Genomic DNA, 21417 nt, shown 5'->3' on the forward strand with positions numbered 1-21417 from the left:
ATGCCACATCAAAATTATCTGTAAGTGCCCCTGACCAGGAATTTATGACACACCTTCTGCTGCTTGACTAGATGGTGAAGAGATTTGGCCTGCTCAGGTGGGAGAGATTCTGCCAAATCAGTCATACTGCGCACCAGGTTCCGCAAGTAGAGGCTTGTGTAGAGCTGGTATGGCTATATACAGGATATGAGCATTGAGGCCTGACACATCTTCCACCCAAATGAGTCTAGAGTTTCAGCCTCTCTGCCTGGGGACATTGAGGCAAAGTCTCTGGAACTTCTGACCCATTTGAGCAGATTCCACCACCAAGGAATGAGACAACTACAGCTTATCAAATCCAGATTAACTCTGGATCTGATACATGGTGTCTATCTTCTTGGAAAGGACAGGGACAGAGGAGACTCCAACTTTCTTCACCTGAACATCACGTAGGATCTTGTGAAGCAGGACAGTCACAGCCTCTCTAGGTGGAGAGTCATAGTCCAGGACCTCGAACATCTCAGCCCTGGGCTCATTCTCCATCTCCAAGTGAATTGGGATGGCAGCTGTCATCTCCTTCACAAAAGTGGGAAAGGAGAGACTCTCTGGTGGAGTCTTTCACCTCTCCTCTGCTGGGGAGGGGTCTGATGGGATACCATCTCCTATGAGATGGTACTTCTCCTATGAGAAGTACCTTGGATCCCCATCAGACGCCCATGAGCAGTCCATATTGGTGTCAGCAAAAAACTCCTAATGGGAGGCTGAGACCGCACCTGCCTCAGATAGGAAAACTCAAGTCTCTGCCTGGAATGGCATTGTGATACAGGCTCCATCCTCGACTCCGGTGAAGCTTCCTGCATTGATGCTGAGGAAGTATCCGCCAGGCAGCTGTCGATGTCAATATAGCATGTGGCACCGGTGTCGGTGACCTCACCGCAGGCTGAGGGCCCTGCGAGGCAGCAGGTAAAGACATGGCTGGCACAAGCATCCCTGATGCCAATGCACTCTGCTGAAGAAGCCCCGCCAAGAGCTCTTAGAGCATGGTCCACATCTGCCCATCGAAGAACAACATCGGAAAAGGCTAGGGTGTCAGGTCAGAGAAAGTCTGCTGAACCGCTAGTGTCAACTCGAGTACCTAGTCCTGGCTGTATGGAGACCTCCCTGCTGGCACCTCCTCAACTGAGAGGGAGCACTCCTCCTGGTGCTGACGTTTTTCGAGTACTGGATCTCTTGGTGCCCCGGTGCTCCCGGAACCATGCATCAAGGGGATCAATGTTTGTGCTTCTTAGGCTTTACCCGATGCCAAGCATCAACACTCATCGGTGCTGACGAGGATGACATTGAATCCTCATGCCTCCTCGGTGTCAGGTACGATGCTGATTGGTCCTGGGGGCTCTGCCTAGTGATTGGCCTCGAAGCAGGTGGAGACCTACTCTTTGCACATCCATTCCCAGTGTCGGAAAAATGTCTAGCAGCTATGGGAACCAATGCACCTGATGCCAATGCAAGCACTAACATCAATGTCGATGCTGATGTTGACAATTCAGACCAGGCTTCAATGACATGGGAGGGAACACAGCTGTGATCAAATCAAATGGTTCTATAGTGATACAAAAAGGTGCAAATCACCAAAAACATAAAGTGGAAAATTCCCAATTCCCATCCGATGTTCAGGACTAAGAGGGTCTTATGAGCCCATGAAAAATAAATAAAACTTACAAACCAGGCAAAAGAAACTAAAACTGTAAGGGAAGGAAGGAAGGAAGGAAAAGTATCCTAAAGAGGGAAAAATGCAATGTAGTGCAAAAAAAACCCCACAAGGAAGGCATAAAGAGGGGCATAATCGAACGCAAACGCCCATGTGTAAGAACATCCATCTCCGAGAACGGGTCCGTGAAGGGGTAGGCCGAATCGTATTTTCGAAAAAGATGGATGTTTATCTTTAGTTTTGCAAATACGGTTTGTGCCAGGCAAATGCATTGGATGTGGGCGTTTGTTTAAGCTGGGTGTTTTCGTTTTTCAGCGATAATCGAAACCGAAGTGTCCCAGCTCAAAAATGACCAAATCCAAGGCTTTGGGTTGTGGGAGGGGTCAGGATTCATAGTGCACTGGTCCCCTTCACATGCCAGGATACCAACCGGGCACCCTAGGGGGCACTTTTAAAATATAGGAAAAAACATTAAATTACCTCCCAGGTGCATAGCTCCTTTACCTTGGGTGCTGAGACCCCCCAAATCCCCCCCAAAACCCACTCCCCACAACTCTACACCATTACCATAGCACTTAATGGTGAAGGGGGGCACCTACATGTGGGTACAGTGGGTTTTGGGGGGGGGGGGGGTTAGAGAGCTCCCATTTACCACCGCAAGTGGTACAGGTAGGGGGGGATGGGCCTGGGTCCGCCTGCCTGAAGTGCACTGCATTACCCACTAAAAGTGCTCCAGGGACAGGACTTGTTGCTGCTGTATAACCTTGGCACAGCAGTTCACACCGTAAGACTAATCTCGCTGAAAACGTCCTTTATTTCAATAACCGCGTTTACTCACAGTTGACTGCAGATCAGAGGTTGTGCCCCACTGGCAACGAGTCTCCCTGGTACTAAGATTAGCAGTAGCTCAGAGCTGGCAGAATGGTGTACAATGCCCTCTTTCAGCAACATTCAAGGTAAGAACTAAGTTCTGTAACCTGGCTAACACACGAAAGGCATCTACAACAGACTTACTAAAATGGCCACTACCTTGTGGACTACCGGAAACAAAAGAGGGCACACTCTGACCCAGTAAGCAGAGGGAAAAGCACCATAGGAGAAGAGCCTACTAACTACCAACACAAGCTAGTGGAATCACGAAGCCCAATACCCTACACCCACCACAATGCAATGCTGATGTGACCCTGCAGTGCACCCGAGAGCCACATCTGACCCAGGGAAAGGCTGTGAGAGGATCGAACACATTCTGCTGTCATGGAGGTGGGTACGGAATTTGAGGGTGGCTTAGAGGCTGGGAAATAAGGTTTTTGCAAGTGGGTTTTTTTTTTGGTGGGAGGGGGTTAGTGACCACTGGGGGAGTCAGGGGAGGTGATTCCCGATTCCCTCCGGTGGTCATCTGGTCATTTAGGGCACTTTTTTGGGACCTGTTCGTGAGAAAAAAGGGTCCAAAAAAGTGTCCTAAATTCTCGCTAACAGCGCCTTTTTTTTTCCCCATTATCGGCCGAGCGCGCCCATCTCTGCTTGGCCGATAACCACGCCCCAGCCCCGCCTTCACCACCCCTCCAACACGCCCCTGTCAACTTTATTCGTTCCTGCGACGGAGTACAGTTGAAGACGACCAAAATCGGCTTTCGATTATACCGATTTGGCCGCCCACAGGAAACGGACGCCCATCTCCCGAACATGGGCGTTTTTCTCCTTATGAAAATAAGCAGGAAAAGCTCTCAAAGAAAAAAAGGAATGCAGATACTGTGAGGAGCTGCAACAAACTTGTTCTCTTCTCACCATGGATAAGAAGAGACTGATGGTCTGACACTCATGTGGCGGGCGGGAAGGCACTTGTGCATGCACGTTGGGAGTGCTGCCACAAGCTCTTAAAGATATACTATGCTGGATAGCGTTCCGCACTGGGTGCATGGATGATGTCACCCACATGTGAGAATCAACTGGCTTGCTTGTCCTTGGAGAGTCCTAAGATAACTTCAATAACAGGGTTTCCAAGACAAGCTGGAGGATCTCCTAGAAATAGGAATCTCTGAGGAGACCATGGAAAACAGAACGGAATACCAAAGGGAGACCTGCTCTGTAAGAGAATGAGAGGTAAAATTGAAGGGAAAAACGAAAAGAAGGGAGGAAGGGGGAGTAGGATCCAAGGCATAAAAGTCAGGATAAGAGAAGGAGTTCACGTTGTGGTGGGAAAATAGAAAAAGAGACACAGAAGGGCAAACAGGAGCCTCTGTTGGAGAAATGGAGAGGAATTCCTTCTTCCCTCTGTTCTTCCCTAGTCTTTTCCTTAAAACTTTACTAGCAATATCGCCCCTTCCCTGCTGTTCTTTTCTTCTTCCCAGCCAAAAATATATGGAACTGCTATATTAAATGATATGCACATTGAAAATACAATGTTTCAGTCACATATTTTAGTGAAATGTAATACACATGCAGGCAGATAAGTAATATTATTTCACATATTTAGCCCTTCTCTTTTATGCAGATAATAGTTAATAATCAGGATAAGAATTTGTGATAGACAGAGGACTGGCAGTCTCTCATCCTGAATGTACTTGCAATATTAACTTCATGGTCTGATATAATAAAGACTGAGAAAAGGCTACAGAGACAAGAAAATTCTCTTTGTTTTCTTTTTAGAGAATGCTTATTACTATACGTTATGCTTCATTTTACAGTCAGCAATTTATAAGTAGCTTGCTTTAAAAAAAAAAAAGGTCTATGTTCCTGGATTTTAATGATGAAAAGGATGACGAGAACAAGGATAATGATGAAGAGACGATCAAAGAAACCAAGAAGGTCACTGGTGTCATGTATCCTTTAGCCTTCCTAGAATTATTTGCCCAAATATTAAACGATTAGAGCTCAAAACAGCAATTTTAAAAGAAGGAAACATAGCAAACCTTGTAATCCTGCTTCAATTCCAGTCCTGTCCAATCCACTGGGAAATCCTACACAAAAAGATACAATTGTATTTGAAAATAATTCCAAGTTCAATTTGAAATATTGTTCTCTAAAGAAAAAAACTGAGGCTGGTGTATTTCAGAAGTTAACTTCAAAGCTGCAAATTACATGAAAAAATTATAAGTATTTAGGTGGTAGACTTTAGGGCTACATGTGTGTTTACCTTCTTCTTATAGAAGCCTGGGACAAACTGGTAATATTTATTTTATTTATTAGAATTTATTTACCGCCTTTTTTGAAGCAATTCACTCAAGGCGGTGTACAGTAAGAATAAATCAAACATGAGCAATAGGCAATTACAGCAGTAAAAATATTCAAATAACAATACAAAGTATAGCATAGTTTACTACTTACAATATCAACACAATACGTAATAGGACATTTTAATTGACAGTGAAGGGTATAAGCAAAGATGGAACATATAGATAGGTAAGAGAATAAGAAGAGTTAGAAAGTAAGACAACTAATTTGAAGAAAGTTACACATAAATACATTTTTAAGGCACGATTCCAGCAGTCTGAATAAACCAAGCTGGTCAACTCAGGGTTGGTGCTAGACATTCAGGGACCTAGGTCAGAAACTAGGGAGGGGCCCCTGAAAGCTGGTCTTCAGCTTATGCCGCCTTCAGTTTGAAAACATATACATGATCTTAGAAATATTTTAGGGGTAACCCACCATAGAAATAACATCCAACAAGGTTCCCTCTAACTATATCTTAAATATTTTTGTGGACCATCAGAAAGTGGGTGATTCTTTTTTCAAGTGTGAGGCAGAACACTTGCACACCAGCACTCAGAATCCTCATGGGTCCATTTCTTTTTTTAAATTACTGTGAAAATTCTTCCATTTAATTCAAAATCTTTAAATCTCTTACTCTTCTTTTATATCTTGTTGAGAAATATAAATAGGATATTCATTCACTGTATAGCTTTTAAGCATATATATATAAATCCAAAAACACTCTTCTTTGAATTAGTTTTATTACCATTTAGAAAACAGCATCTCTATATAGCAGTATAGTGTGATTAACAAGAAGGGGAAAAAGCCTCACAACCTAACCTGCTTTTGCTTATTCGATAACAGAACTTATAGAGTGGTTGCAGTCATGGGCATAAAAAACTCCTTCAAGTTATTATGCCAAATCCATCTGCTATGTAAATTTGGCTGGTTATCTTCTATACAGTGACTAAAACAAAATGAAAAAGTGTAAAAATTTAGCTTTTTCATAACAACATGCATGGAATACCTGGTGACGCTGAAAGTTCAGTGCAAACTATAGCTGATTAAACTAAGGCACCTTGACACAGCTACGATGAAACTCTGGCCATAGTCGGTGTGGTTTGCAAACTGAAACACACTTATGGAAAGGGGGCCCAGGTCAACTGCCCTGTTTGACACCCCCTAACGCCGGTCCACTAGGCAGTAAAACTAGAGATGCCTTAAAGATCCATTTGACAGGCTTCTGTGCTAAAATAAATCTATTATTCCAAAGAAAGAAGAATCCATCTATGAGTGCATTTTCTTCAGAAGGCATTTTCCAAAGTTCTTTCTAAAGACCCGTACACCATTGATCTCATTGGTAAATTTTGTTTCAATACTCGATATTTGCAGCATACTTCCACCACAAGATTCCTGAGGCAGGCACTTTAAGCTGAAACACGGTGCTGTGTTGAGTCTTTAGCTACCATCAATAAAGAGTGTTTCTTGCAACATTTGAATGTTCCATGGTTTGTTTTTGAAGAGTCTTTATCCGCTTCCCACTCCTTCCTTTCTTTACCTGTGCTAAAATAGCATGAATTAGTGGTACCTAAGCTGTATATAAATACTTGAATGAATGAATGAATGAATGTCTTTAACAGTAGCCCATGTTGATAACTTTCCCCCCTTAGTCTTCATCTGGAGAAATTCTGAAGGGAATTCCTTTGCCAGATTTAATTGTTTCATTCACCGGGACAGGGTGTCTCCAAGTAGTTTGGTAATTAGGATTATGTTTTGTAAGCTTTCAAACAGCTGCAGTCCACTGTGAGCATAAGGTCCATTGGGCTTGCCTCATTCTGAGATGGGCCAAGAGACTTACATGCACTATGTATGTGGTACTGTTAAACAAATCTCTACATGCAAGGGATTCCATGATTGTTTCCTAGTGGAGTTTATGGTGTAGACACTCTGTTTTGCTCCTGGCTGTCAACATTGCAATTCCTCTTCCCTTCCATGGGTACGAGGAAGGGTGCATTCTGGGCAGCTCCTGGCAAACATGGGGCCACCGCCACTCCACCAGACTACTTTAGAGAAGTTTTGACAATCAAGCCGACCTAAAGCCACCTTTTCTTTTGTTTTGCTGGGGTCAGCATACTTGGGCAGAAGGGAGGAAAGGGCTTTGCTTAGCCTGGAGAAGCAGACTACACTTCTTCAACCCAGAAGTGTTTGCAGAGGCAGAGCAGCATTCTGAACCTGAAGCTGGCATTGGTTTCTTTGCTGGGGAGCCTGCCTTTTGCAGTATCCACCCCAAGAGAGGATGCTACCTCCCAGAAAGTGGATAGGCCTATCCCGGTACTGCCAGCCTTGGAGTACAACAGCAGGAGTTGGGGAGCAGGACTCTTCTGGAGGAATTTGAAGGCATTGGAGAAACCAATGGTCATAACCCTTTGGGAGAATCTGTGTGATAAGAAACTATTGGTTACAGAGCATGAAGGTATCAGAGGTATTTCTCAAATGATTGTGGAACAAATGCAAGAATTGTCTAAATGTAACCTAAAATAGACTATGGAGACTACATGTTAAGGGGAAAGGGAATGGGACTTGATATATCGCTTTGCTGTGATTTTTGCAACTAAGTCTTACATCTGAAGCTCATGGTCTCTAACAAGCTTTTTTGTATAGGAAAGTTGAATATATGAAAAATCTAGTTAAGCACAATATTTTGTGCTTTTTTTTTAACTTTCCTAGATCACCATTGGTGGCACCTGTGGATAAGATAAAGAAATACTGTATGGAGGTTCTTAATGTACCATCAGAATCCCTGCCACCAATCATTTGAGCTTATTATTTGGTTCTAAAGTGATCCAAGACCCCAGATGTTCATCTGCAAATTGGTTAGCCTACTTTTGACCTCACAGGGTTTTTGTAATCCTCCATGGAGGTAGTGACTCAAAGAACAACTATATGATTGTTACTTTTTTTTTTTTTTGATCAAAAGTGCAGATTTTTCCTGACCATTCTAAAAGTTTCCTGGTGTCTCTTTTGTGATTTTCTGGCTTTCCACTCCCGAGTTTTGGGTCTAGGGGCAAGTTTTGTTTTGAAATTTCCTTGCCAATGTAGGGTATTATACCAGTCAAAATCTTATTTGCTTTTTGATCCAAAACAATTGATAAAGTCTCCTGAGTTATGTGTCACTGTATTAACAGACTGAAGGGGGATAGAAGGTAATATTTATTTCCTGACTTATTTACTTTGTTTCTTGGAATTTGTATCACCTAAATTGTGGGCAAATGTTGACAGTATATTGCCTTGTTTTGTTTTTGGAATATTTCTATTTTTTTTATCATGGAATTTACTGAAGTGACGTAAACTTAAAAAGGTCTATAAATAAAACACAAAACAATTTCAACATGCCCCGTACCAATGTCTCCTGTCTCACTCATATCTTCTGTACCTTAGACACAACAGTAGTGATACTTTCTGCTAGGAAGAAGGCCTTTGCCTGAGTCATGTCTAACAGAGATCAAATTTTGGACAACTGATAACAAATTTGAATGACTCTAGCACCTTATGAGGTGAGGTGGGGTTATATTTCATCTCCATGAGCACTGGTCCGTAAACATGCAGCCATATGCTTCTAGGAATCAAATTAAATGGGCCAGTGAATTATAAAAGGATCCCTGTTCAAATACCCCATCTCTTTTCCAATGAAGCCTCTCTATACCCAATCCCCCCCCCCCCCCCCCCCCCCCCGTTCAAAAAAACTCTTCCAGCACCTGCACCCTATCTGGAACTAACCAATGGTCTCAACATTGGGAAGGGAGCCAGAGTGATTCCCAGATGCATCTGCCTTGACAGCTTCCAGCTTCAAAATGGTGGTTCCCCCTAGTAGTAGTGCCATGAGACCACCACTAGAAGAATGAGGCTGCCATTTTGAGCATCTGGGAATTATTTCTGCAAACTCTCTACCCACCAGGGAGACTCCAGGTAGATGCCTGAAGATCTCTAACAAGGAATTGGGGGGAAGGGGTGGAGAGTTCTTTTGTAATACACCAGCCTGGTCCTTTAAAAGTTAGCAGGAACAGCACACAGCAATGCAAAATTAAATTTACTGTAGAATTCCCATGGTAAATTTTGCTGCAGTAAGATAATGCATTTTATCACAGCTTAGTAACTCTGAGCCTTAACTGGCTAAGTGCCCAAATTAGCCAGTTAAGTCTTTGAATAAAATTCTTTATTACTCAGAACCTAGGCCCTGATTCCACAAGATCTTTTCCCATAAGAAAATCATAGAAGAAAAGCCCAAGTGAACCTGGCACTTAGCGTTTGCCAGTTTGGGAGTTTATAATTTCATAGTAACATACAAACACTCATTATCTTAAGTATATTAAACACAGTAATATGTAACCAAAAGCATACCATAATGTACTGGATTCTTCAAAGCTCTGATGTATAGGAATGTAGACCTTATCCATTCCAAAGCTATGTTAACATCTGTGATAGTATGCAGCACGATTTCTGCATTTAAGTGTTCAATAAGATGTCTGTGCAAACTAATAAAGATCAACAAATATTTAGACTTTGATTTAAAAAAATATAATCTTATCTTAAAATATAATGTTATTCACAATAAGTGTAATTTTTACTGATTGCTGAATTCTACTACTTAACATAACAGAAAGCAAAGATACTTATCTGTAACTGATGTTCTCCAAGTACAGCAAGCTGCTTATTTTCACATGTGGATGATGTCATCCAATAGAGCCCCGGTGCAAAGGCTGATTCACTAGCACTAGAGAAAGATCTAGCAGCATCCCACTGCGCATGCGCTGGTGCCTTCCTGCCCAACGCTTGAGCGTGGATCCTCCAATCAGGTGGCAAGCATAAAGAGTACAACCAAAAACAACTCCTAGGGGAGGTAGGAGGGTATATGAGAATGAGCCGACTGCTGACCTCGGAGAACACCAGCTACAGGTATCTTTGTATCTTTGCTTTCTCAGAGGACAAGCAGACCACGTTATTCCCACATGTGGGAATCACTAGCTACCTCGCTCACCAAAAACAAGAAAGCTAGGATAACGGAGTCTCGAAACTTCGAGACTAAAATCTCTATCAACCTGAAACTATATACATACTAGGTGTCAGTGCAGGCTGGACAGAATAAAATAGGGCCTAGGAGGATGAAGTTGGATCCTGGCAGGGTGTCCTGCCCATCTGACCTTTCCCCATGCGCAGCATCTATCTTCCATATCTGAGTACTTATCGTTCCCCATGTTCAGCATCTCCCTTCTCTATGTCCCATATATTTCCCTGTCCAGCATCTCCCGTGTCCATCTCTCACATTCATCATCACCAATCTATGTCCCTATCCCCTCCTTCTGTGTCCAGCCTCAGTCCTCTATGTCCCTATACAGCCAAAGTCCAGCATCTCCCTTCTGTGATCCTATTCTCCCCCATGTCTAGCATCTTCACTCTTGTGAGTTAAGAGAAGACAGAGGAAAACAGAAACCAGAACCTGGGACCAGCATGATTTGAAAAATAAAATGACCAGAAAACAAAAGGTAGAAAAAATAATTTTACTATCTAATATGTGATCAGAATATGTCAAATTTGAAATATGTATCCTGCCAGAGCTGGTGTTAGAAATTTGGGAGGGCATCCTAAAGCTTACTACCAGGCCATGTCTTTTTCAGCTTACAGCAGACTTAAAACTCTCTCTGGTCTGGGGGCAGTTGCCCTAGTTTACTCCTGCCAGAATTCTGCGTGACTGTGGAGCGCAGAATTTGCACAGATGAAATGGGTCTGGAGTTTGGCTCAGTGTGGAGCCTGCAATTTAGCAGACCCCTCATGTTTTGGTGCAAGCTTGAACAGTCTGCAAAGCAGTTTGTAGGAAACAGGATGTGCTACTTGCTTAGCTGGACTGGTGATTAAAAACTGTTGGAAACTTTATGTGCAGAAGGAACAAACAGGAGATGAGTCAAGGTTGTCTGACTATGAAGTCATCTGTTTGTTATAGACTATAAAGTCAGGGAAAGACCCCTTACCAGCTGAAGCCCTCCGCTGATGAGTGTGATGCAGATTTCCCAAACTTCTCTCAGGTTTCGCTGGAGGGGCTATCCCAGCTGATGGACAAATTTCTAAACTGCTAATAAATGCCTGTATTTCTTTAGTATTTATAAAGTGGTGTGGTAGCCGTTAGTCCACTTTTAAAGGTAATATATAGAAATAAATCAAAACATAGAAAAAAAAATAAGATAGCTTTTTTATTTGACTAGCTTTCAAAGGTAACCCTTCTTCAGATCGGAAAAAAGCAAATGTTGACAAATATCAGAATATATAAGTGAAGAACAAAAGCATTCCAGTCTTATAGGAAGAGGGAGAGGTAGGATAGGTGAGAAACAGGGAGAGCTGGGTTGATGAGAGTCAAGGAGAGATGGATGGTTGATAAGAGGATGGCAAAGCAATAGAGTGTTATGCTTTATAAAGGGCTAGGAGGCCCATATCTTTGTTGAGTCCTGTCTGGTGGGTGTCAAAATAATTCATCATTTTGATTTCAAAGGTCTTACGTTCCTGGATTGTCTTAAAAGTTCCTTTTAGTATTCTTACCATAAGATCATTGATGCAGTGTTTTGTGAAATGCTGTCCCGTAAAGGTGGAATCCTGGTTGGCAGTGGAATGTTTATTATTGTATCTATGTAAATTGAGCCTCATATTTACTATCTGGCTTGTTTCTCCAATACAGTACCCTTCATCACACTTTTTGCATTGAATGATATATACCACATTTGAGGATAAGCATGTAAACGATCCCTTTATGCTGAATGTTTTTCCCATGTGAGTGGTTGTAGGATCCTGTGAAATGTGTCCTACTGCCCCACCTTTGTTCGTGACTGTTACCTGCAACTTCAGCTCCTGTCCTGCATCCTCTGCTCCAGCCTACAGCTTCAACTCCAGTCCTGCAACCTCTGCTCCTCTGTTCCAGCCTTAGCTCCAGCCTACTGCCTCACATTTGTTTGTGACTGTTACCTAGCGCTTGGGACTGCCTGAGTCACTACATATGGCTCCATTTCACATTCTCCTCCTAGTACTGTCCTTTCCCAATCTACTCCTCCACCCGAAGCCAATGTGCACTACAGTAATACATTGCCCTTTCGTTGATTTTGTTACCTCACCATCTCTCTTGTCCTCTTCCTCCCTCCTTGCTTTCTGCCTTCAACATTTCATTCCTTCCATTGTACCTTCCCCATTCTATCTGAGTTCATCTCGCCTTCGTCGCCTTCATCGCCACTCTTCTCCTACTCTCCTCCGCACGCTCTTACTCGTTCTTCTTCTTTCTGCTGGAGACATCAATCCCAATCCTGGTCCCCCTCACCAACCCTGATCCTATTTGTGCAGGTCGCACTGTGACCCCTCCAATCTCATCTCTATTCCTCTCCTCCCCTCTCTTCTCTGCCCTTCTCATGCGCCCTATGGAATGCCCGCTCCATCTGCAACAAACGTTCCTATATCCATGACCTTTTTATCTCTCATAGCCTCCATCTGATTGCCATAACAGAAACTTGGCTCTGCCCTGAAGACTCTGCTTCAGTCGCAGCCCTCTGCCATGGTGGTTATCTCTTCTCCCATATTCCTCGCCCTACTGGCCGCGGTGGTGGTGGTGGACTATTACTCTCACCCTCTTCCAAATTTCAATCTCTTCTGCTACCTCAGTCTCTCTGCTTTTCTTCCTTTGAAGTCCACTCCATCTGCCTATTCACTCCTTTGCCTCTTCGAATAGCAGTTATTTATCGTTCCCCTGATAGCGAAGATACTTACCTGTAGCAGGTATTCTCCGAGGACAGCAGGCTGATTATTCTCACACGTGGGTCGTCGTCCATGGCAGCCCAGGATGGAGATTTTCTAGTAAAATCTAAAAGAGCTTTGTGACAGCCAACAAAGCATGGGACGGACGCACTGCACATGCGTGGCCACCTTCCCGCCCGCGCGTGTCCGTTCCCGCCTCAGTTATATCAAAAGCAAAAAAAGAATAAAAACAACTCCAAAAGGGAGGTAGGCGGGTTGCTCAGAACAATCAGCCTGCTGTCCTCGGAGAATACCTGCTACAGGTATCTTCGCTTTCTCCGAGGACAAGCAGGCTGCTTGTTCTCATATGTGGGGTATCCCTAGCCCCCCAGGCTCACTCAAAACAAGAAAAAAGGTCAATTGGGCCTCGCAAAGGCGAGGACATAACAGAGACTGACCTATGAAGAAACAGCTAACTGAGAGTGCAGCCTGGAACAGAACAAAAATGGGCCTAGGGGGGTGGAGTTGGATTCTAGACCCCAAACAGATTCTGCAACATCGACTGCCCGAACCGACTGTCGTGTCAGGAGTCCTGCTGAAGGCAGTAATGAGATGTGAATGTGTGGACAGATGACCACGTCACAACCTTGCAAATCTCTTCAACAATGGCTGACTTCAAGTGAGCCACAGACGCTGCCATGGCTCGAACACTATGAGCCGTGACAGGACCCTCAAGAGTCAGCCCAGCTTGGGCATAAGTGAAGGATATGCAATCTGCTAGCCAATTTGAAATGGTTCGTTTCCCGATAGCGACTCCCTTCCTGTTGGGATCAAAGAAACAAACATTTGAGCGGACTGTCTGAAGGGGCTTGTCCGCTCCACATAGAAGGCCAATGATCTCTTGCAGTCCAATGTATGCAACTGGCGTTTAGCAGGGCGGGTATGAGGACGGGGAAAAAATGTTGGCAAGACAACTGACTGGTTCAGATGGAACTCAGACACCACCTTCGGCAAGAACTTAGGGTGCGTGTGGAGGACTACTCTGTTATGATGAAATTTAGTATAAGGAGCATGCACTACCAAGGCTTGGAGCTCACTGACTCTACGAGCTGAAGTAACCGCCACCAAGAAAATGACCTTCCAGGTCAAGTACTTCAGATGGCAGGAATCCAGTGGCTCAAAAGGAGCTTTCATCAGCTGGGTGAGAACGACGTTCAGATCCCATGACACTGGTGGAGGTTTGAAAGGGGGCCAGCCGATCTCTGAAAGCCTTCAGCGCTTTCCAGATCGCTCGCAGCTCCAGGAGATTGATCTGAAGACCTGACTCCTGGAGGGACCAAGCTCCATGAGTGTGGAGCCCATCTACATGCGCTCCCCACCCCAGATGCATCTGTGGTCAGCACTTTTTGAGGCTGAAGAATCGGGAAGGGACGTCCCATGGTCAAATTGGATCGAATTGTCCACCACTGAAGGGAATTGCGAAAATCGGTGGGCAGCTGGATCACACCCTCTAGATTCTCTGCAGCTTGATACCACTGGGAAGCTAGGGTCCATTGAGCAGATCTCATGTGCAGGTGTGTCATGGGTGTCACATGAACTGTGGAGGCCTTATGGCCTAGAAGTCTCAACATCTGCCGAGCCGTGATCTGCTGAGATGCCCTGGCCATGGAAAGGAGAGACAGAAGGTTGTCTGCCCTCGCTTCGGAAAGATAGGCCCGAGCAGTCTGAGAGTCCAGCAGAGCTCCTATGAATTCTAGTTGTTGAACTGGAAGGTGGGACTTTGGGTAATTGATGACAAACCCTAGTAGCTCCAAGAAACGAATAGTCATTTGCATGGACTGTAGAGCTCCTGCCTCTGAGGTGTTCTTCACCAGCCAATCGTCGAGATAAGGGAACACATGCTGTCCCAGTCTGCATAGCGACGCTGCAACCACCGCCAGGCATTTTGTGAACACCCTGGGCGTGGAGGCAAGCCCAAAGGGTAGCACACAATACTGAAAATGCTGTCTTCCTAGACGGAATCGCACATACTGCCTGTGAGCTGGAAGTATCGGGATGTGTGTATAAGCATCCTTTAAGTCCAGAGAGCATAGCCAATCATTTTTCTGAATCATGGGAAGAAGGGTGCCCAGAGAAACCATCCTGAACTTTTCTCTGACTAGATATTTGTTCAGGGCTCTTAGGTCTAGGATGGGATGCATCCCCCCTGTTTTCTTTTGCACAAGGAAGTACCAGGAATAGAATCCCAGCCCTTCTTGCCCTGGTGGAATGGGCTCGACAGCATTGGCGCTGAGAAGGGCGGAGAGTTCCTCTGCAAGTGCCTGCCTGTGCTGGAAGCTGAAAGACTGAGCTCCCGGTGGGCAATTTGGAGGTCTGGATATCAAATTGAGGGAGTATCCCAACCAGACTATTTGAAGAACCCACCGGTCGGAGGTTATGAGAGGCCACCTTTGGTGAAAAAATTTTAACCTCCCCCCGACCGGCAGATCGTCCAGCACAGGTACGTTTCTGGCGGCTATGCTCAACTGGAGCCAGTCAAAAGCCCGTCCTTTGCTTTTGATGGGGAGCTGCAGGGGCCTGTCTGGGCGCACGCTGTTGAGGTGAACGAGCGTGCTGGGGCTGAGCCTGAGAAGGCTGTCGGGAAGGTAGATTGTACCTACACTTATTGTAAGCATAGGGAGCAGTCCTCCGTCCCCTGAAAAATCGTCTACCTGTTGAGGTAGATGCTGAAGGCGCCCGGTGGGAGAGTTAGTCGAGGGCGGTTTCCCACTGGTGGAGCTGCTCTACCACCTGCTCGACCTTCTCACCAAAAATATTATCCCCCCCAGCAAGGAACATCCGCAAGCCGCTGCTGGGTCCGATTATCCATGTCGGAGGCATGCAGCCATGAGAGTCTGCGCATCACTATACCTTGAGCAGCGGATCGGGATGCAACATCAAAAGAGTCGAAAGCACCCCTGGACAGGAATTTACGACACGCCTTCAGCTGCCTGACCACCTCCTGAAAAGGCCTGGCGTGCTCCGGAGGGAGCTTATCCATCAAGTCCGCCAGTTGCTTAACATTGTTCCACATGTGAATGCTCATGTAGAGCTGGTAGGACTGAATTTTGGACATGAGCATAGAGGACTGGTAGGTCTTCCTCCCCAAAGAGTCCAAAGTCCTAGCTTCTCGCCCCGGGGGCGCTGAGGCGAAATCTCTAGTACTTTGGGCTCTCTTGAGAGCGGAATCCACAACCGCAGAGTCGTGAGGTAACTGTGCCCTCATCAACTCAGGTTCTCCATGGATCCGATACTGGGACTCCGCTTTCTTAGGGATGGTGGGATTAGATAATGGTTTCATCCAATTCCTCAGCAATGTCTCCTTAAGGACATTATGCAGAGGGGCAGCGGATGACTCCTTAGGTGGCGAAGGATAGTTAAGGACCTTGAGCATCTCAGTCCTGGGCTCATCCTCAGTTACCACAGGGAAGGGAATGGCCACAGACATTTCCCGGACAAAGGAGGAGAAGGAAAGACTCTCCAGCGGAGAAAGCTTCTTCTCAGGTGAAGGAGTAGGATCAGAGGGAAAACCACAAGACCCCTCGGAAGAGAAATATCTAGGGTCTTCCCCTTCATCCCAGGAGGCATCCTCCTCGGTATTGGACAAGAGTTCTCGAACTACAGTCCGAAACCAGGCCCGACTCGGCGCTGAGGAACCATGCCCCCTATGGCGATGACGAGAAGTCGACTCTCATTCCAGCGGCAATGAAGCTCCCTCCAACGACGGGGAGTTGACCTGGGCAAGCGGTACCGGCATCAGGGACCTCACCACAAGCACAGAGCCAGCCGCTGCTTCCATCGACGGTACCGAGGGTGCAAGCACCCCCGATACCGGAACAGACTGATGCAGCAGCCCTTCCAGAAGACCGGGAAGAATGGCTCGAATGCTCTCCTCCAGAGTCGCTGTCGAGGAAGGCTGTGGGGCCGGTACCGGAGTTGAATTCAGAATCTGTGAAGGTCTGGGAGGCGGTACCGGGTTGTCCGAAGATCGACGCACCAACACCTCTTGTATGAAGGGTGAGCACTCCTCCTGGCGTCGACGCTTTCCGGGTGCCGAATCCTTCTATGCCCCAGAGCTCCCGGTACCGTGTCTCGAGGGAGACCGGTGCCGATGCTTCTTCGCCTTCGCTCGAAGCACGTCACCAGCACTCCTCGGTACCGACGAGGAGGACGTGGAATCCACATGCCTCCTCGGGGTCGGGTCTGACATCGGTCGGTCCCGGTGGGCCTGCCCAGCAGGAGCCTTCGAGACAGTTGGAGACCCACTCGACGGCTCACTACTCCCAGCTAAAGGTGAAGTTCGGACAGCCATTGCCTGCGCTCCCAATGTCGATGCCATCCCCCATGCTGATATCGACAACGACGACCTCGGTACCGCTGTCGACATCGACACCGAGGAATCAGTCGGAGCTCTGAAAAGACGGTTCCGAGGAGCTCTTCTCGACGCCTGTGTCCGCTTTTTCAAGCTCAGACACAACTTGCAAGCGTCTGGGCGATGGTCGGGCCTAAGGCACTGGATGCACCAGGAGTGCGGGTCAGTGCCCGAGATCGACCGCTGGCACCGCGCATACTTCTTGAAGCCGCTGGGAGGCTTCAATGACATCAGCAGAAAAATCGCGGCGGCGAAATCAAACGGCTCGATGGTGCCAACCAAGGGCACAAAAAGGGAGAACCACGGACGTTAACGCCAAGGGGCAAAAACTAAGAAAGAATGAAGGGTTTTTTTAAAAACTGGAAATAAAAAGAGAACAAAAGGCTACTTGAAACAAAAAGAAAGCGATACAAAACTCGTGAAAGGCGCCTAAGTTTTTCCTGGGACCTGAGGGAGAGAGACTGACATGCAGCCACTCTCCACCGCGGAAAAGAAAAAACTGAGGCGGGAACAAACGCGCGTGGGCGGGAAGATGGCTGTGCATGCACGGTGCACCCATCCTGCGCTCTACTGGCTGTCGCAAAGGTTTTTAAAGATTTTGCTGGCAAATCTCCGTTCCTGGGGCCGCCGTAGACGCCGACCCTACACATGTGAGAACAAGCAGCCTGCTTGTCCTCGGAGAAATATATGAATGGCATGTAGATGTAGGCAGGGAGGGAAGGGGCTGTTAAAAAAGTGGAGGAGTGGGTGGAGGGAGTTGTAAAAAAAAAAAAAAAGTAGATGCTGTGGGTGGGTAGAGGGAGTTGTGGAGAGAGTTGTAAAAAAAGGATGCTGTGGGTGGAGGGAGGGAGTTGTAAAAAAGGATGGATGATGTGGGTGGGTGGAAGGAGGACAGGAGGGAGCTATAAAAGAGGTGGATTTTATGTGTGGGAGCAGGGAGGGAGGGGTTGTAAAAAAGGTGCATGTTGTGGATGGGTATAGCGAGGGATGGAAGGGGCTGTAAAAAAGGGGAATGATATGTGTGGGTGCAGGGAGGAAGGGGGCAGTAAAAAAGATAGATGTTTAGATGCTATGTGTGAGTCCAGGGAAGGAGGGGGCTTAAAAAGGTGGATGCTATATAGGGGTGCAGGAAGGGGGTCTGGAAAAATTATGGATGGTGTGTGGGTGTAGGGAGGGGGCTGTAAAAAAAGGTGGATGCCATGGGTGATGGTAGAGGGGCTGGATAAAAATATGGATGGTATTTGTGTACAGGGAGGGGGCTGAAATATTTGTTCAAATATCACAAGCTTGCAGAATTTTGATTACTTTGGCGCAGAATTCCAGCACGCGTACTAGTTGCACTCTCAAGTGACTTAATCCAATCAGTTTGGTTACACAGAATCTGGTGACTCTGGTGTCTGTCTTAAAGGTGTGTTTATTAGAATTGTGTGATTGAATTAAGTGGCACTGAAGATTCAAAATTGTGTTTTGAATCTTCAGTGCCACTTAATTCAATCAATTTGGTTACATAATATTTGGTGACTCATAGACTGCATACCTCTGGAGGAGGGGCAATTGTATACAGCTGTGTGGTAGAAGAAAAAACAGAGCTTACGTTTACCTTGAGAGCTGTCTGAGCTAACTGGGCATTTTCAGACTTGGTTTGATTGTAAACTTATGTTACCTGTGTCTTAATATCTTCCTGATAAACTGCTGACTTTACCTCCTATTCTATACTATTAAAAAAAGACCTGTCTTTTCACTTGCAGAGGGTCTGACTCTATTTTCCCACCCATCCATCGCCCACCCACCCCTAGGTGAACTTCCTCTATATAGGGCAATCAAGGGACAAATATCTTCATTACACCACAATTGGCCAATCCTACTCCTTATTATCCCCCATCATAGTTCACCTTTTCACTCCTGTGAATCACATTGATATGACCTTCATTCAGTGCAATAAATGTTCTGCTTTAATCCTAAGGCAAACTATCTCGAACCTTAGAGCTTGTCTTATCTGTCTCCAAATATCAGCTTTGAAAGATGAGATTAACAAACTAAAGAAGGAATTAGCCACAATTAAAGAAGCATCCAAGATTACTCAGTTCCCAGCCAATTTACCACCACCACTACCACAGAGAATGAAACAAAAGAGGACTAGATGGGTCACAGTAGGCTCTGGAAGACTAAGATCTGTGACACAGAAGCACTCATCCTCCAAACCTTTGCCCTGTCAAATTCTTTTGTTGCATTGCATTATAATGATGCTGAAAAATAAAATACTATGGTGAAACCATGGGCAATGAAAGTAACAACCCAATAACCATCAACCAGACAATGACAGATTGGTGAAAAGCAGAAAATTCTTACTGCTTGGAGACTCCATGATAAGATGCATTAACTTAGGAGCACAATTCAAGGGTTCCAAACTAGTGAAATGCCTTCCAGGATCTTCAACTACCAAGTATGCCGATCAAATACTGAAAGTGATCCGAGAAGATAGAAAGGCTTCAAATACTGATGTTGTAATTCACTTGGGGACAAATGACCTGGCCAACAATAGCAAGTTTACAGCACAGAGAGCATTCCAGAAGCTTGGGGAGGGACTGAAATCTTTGGTTCGGACTGTGGCTTTTTCTGAAGTAATTCCTACATGGGGGATGGGAGAGGAAAGACTGAGCAAAACAGTGGAATTTAATAAGTAGCTTGAGTCTTGGTGTAAAGAACAGGGTTTTAGATACATAGGAGCATGGGGTAATATGTGGAAAAATAACAGGCTGTACTGTAATGATGGGCTACCTCTTTCTGTGACAAGAAAAAAGGATCCTTGGGGAGAAATTCAGAGGGTATGTTTCTAGACATTTAAATTAGAGGGTGGGGGTGACAAAAGGAAATAAGAGAATTCAGAAATTCACCCATAGAATAAACATGATGGCAGAGGGAAAGGGCAACTAAATATAGAAAAGCACCTAAACTCAATAAGAACATGGAAAAAAGCAATGAGCACAAATACTTGTGTCTAAGTAAAAAGGTTCAAGACTTGCAAGCCCTGATGTTTGAAGAAAACTTGTATATTGTTGCTATTACATGATGATTCGCATGAATAGGATGTGATCATACCAGGCTATAATCTTTTTAAGAAGGATAGAGAAGACCGAAGAGGTGGAGGAGTGGTACTGTATGTGAGAGACAATATCAGAGCGGCTGAAATGCGGGGAACCTGGGGAAAGGAAAAAGCTTTATGGATTGTCCCGGAAAGAGAAGATGGAACCTGCATCCACGCGGGGGTTATCTACAGACCTCCAGCACAAACGGAGAAGCTAGACAAGGATCTGATAGAAGATATTCAAAAGATTGGTATGAAAGGGGCGGTGCTGCTGTTGGGAGATTTCAACTTGTCTGATGTGGATTGGAACGTCCCGCCTGCAGAATTGGAAAGAAGTAGGGAGATTATACACACCTGTCAAAGTGCTTTGATCAGACAAATGGTAACGGAACCCACAAGGGAATGGTCGATGCTGGATCTAGAGCTCATGAATGAAGGAAATGTTTCCAATATCCGGGTGGGTGCCCACCTTTGTAATAGTGATCACACATAAGGGCAATGGTGGAGTGCGGGAGCACAAACCTCAAAGTACTGGATTTCAGACGTACTGATTTTGATAAAATGGAGGAATACATGAAGAAGGATCTGTTGGTGTGGGAAGACATAGGAGAAGTGGAAAATCAGTGGTCAAAGCTAAAGGCTGCTATAAATATGGCAACTGATCTTTTTGCAAGGAAAGTAAGCAAAAACATGAGAAACAGGAAGCCTATATGGTTCTCCAAATAAGTAGCTGAAAAAATAAGAGCAAAAGAGGCTTTGTTCAAGAAATACAAAAGAACGCAATGAGAGGATCACAAAAAAGATTATCACATTAAACTCAAAGAAGCAAAGAGGGAAATACGGCTAGTGAAATTTGAAGATTGAAAGATAATGAGAATGGCTATGTGGAGAGTGATGGGAATAAAGCAAACATGCTAAACAATTACTTCTCTTTGGTGTTCACGGAGGAAAATCCTGGAGAAGGACCACGGTCAGCTGCCAAGAGAACATCTGGAAATGGAGTGAATACTATGCCATTTACAGAAGAAAGAGTTTAAAAATAGCTTGAGAACCTAAAGGTGGACAAAGCTATAGGGCTAGATGGGATACGTCCCAGGATACTGAGGGAGCTCAGAGAAGTCATGGCAGGACCTCAAAGATTTATTTAATAGATCTTTACAGACGGGAGAGGTTCCGCGAGATTGGATGCGAGCGGATGTGGTCCCTCTTCACAAAAGTAGAGACAGGGAAGAAGTGGGAAACTACAGACTGGTAAGTCTCACGACAGTGGAAGGAAAAATAATG

The 21417-nt window shown here is 45.3% G+C and overlaps 1 protein-coding gene across 1 annotated transcript in view; it reads right to left on the minus strand.

Moving 5' to 3' along the window:
- Nucleotides 1-21417, minus strand: part of HFM1 (helicase for meiosis 1) — a 472985-nt gene that overhangs the window by 237500 nt on the left and 214068 nt on the right. Inside the window, exons 13-14 of the mRNA XM_030206735.1 lie at nt 9275-9408; nt 4597-4644 (exon numbers count right to left, since the gene is read on the minus strand). Coding sequence (XP_030062595.1) covers nt 4597-4644; nt 9275-9408 — 182 coding nt within the window. The remainder of the gene's footprint in view (nt 1-4596; nt 4645-9274; nt 9409-21417) is intronic.

The sequence above is a fragment of the Microcaecilia unicolor genome, chromosome 6 (genome assembly GCF_901765095.1).
Source record: "Microcaecilia unicolor chromosome 6, aMicUni1.1, whole genome shotgun sequence".
NCBI classification, from domain to species: domain Eukaryota; kingdom Metazoa; phylum Chordata; class Amphibia; order Gymnophiona; family Siphonopidae; genus Microcaecilia; species Microcaecilia unicolor.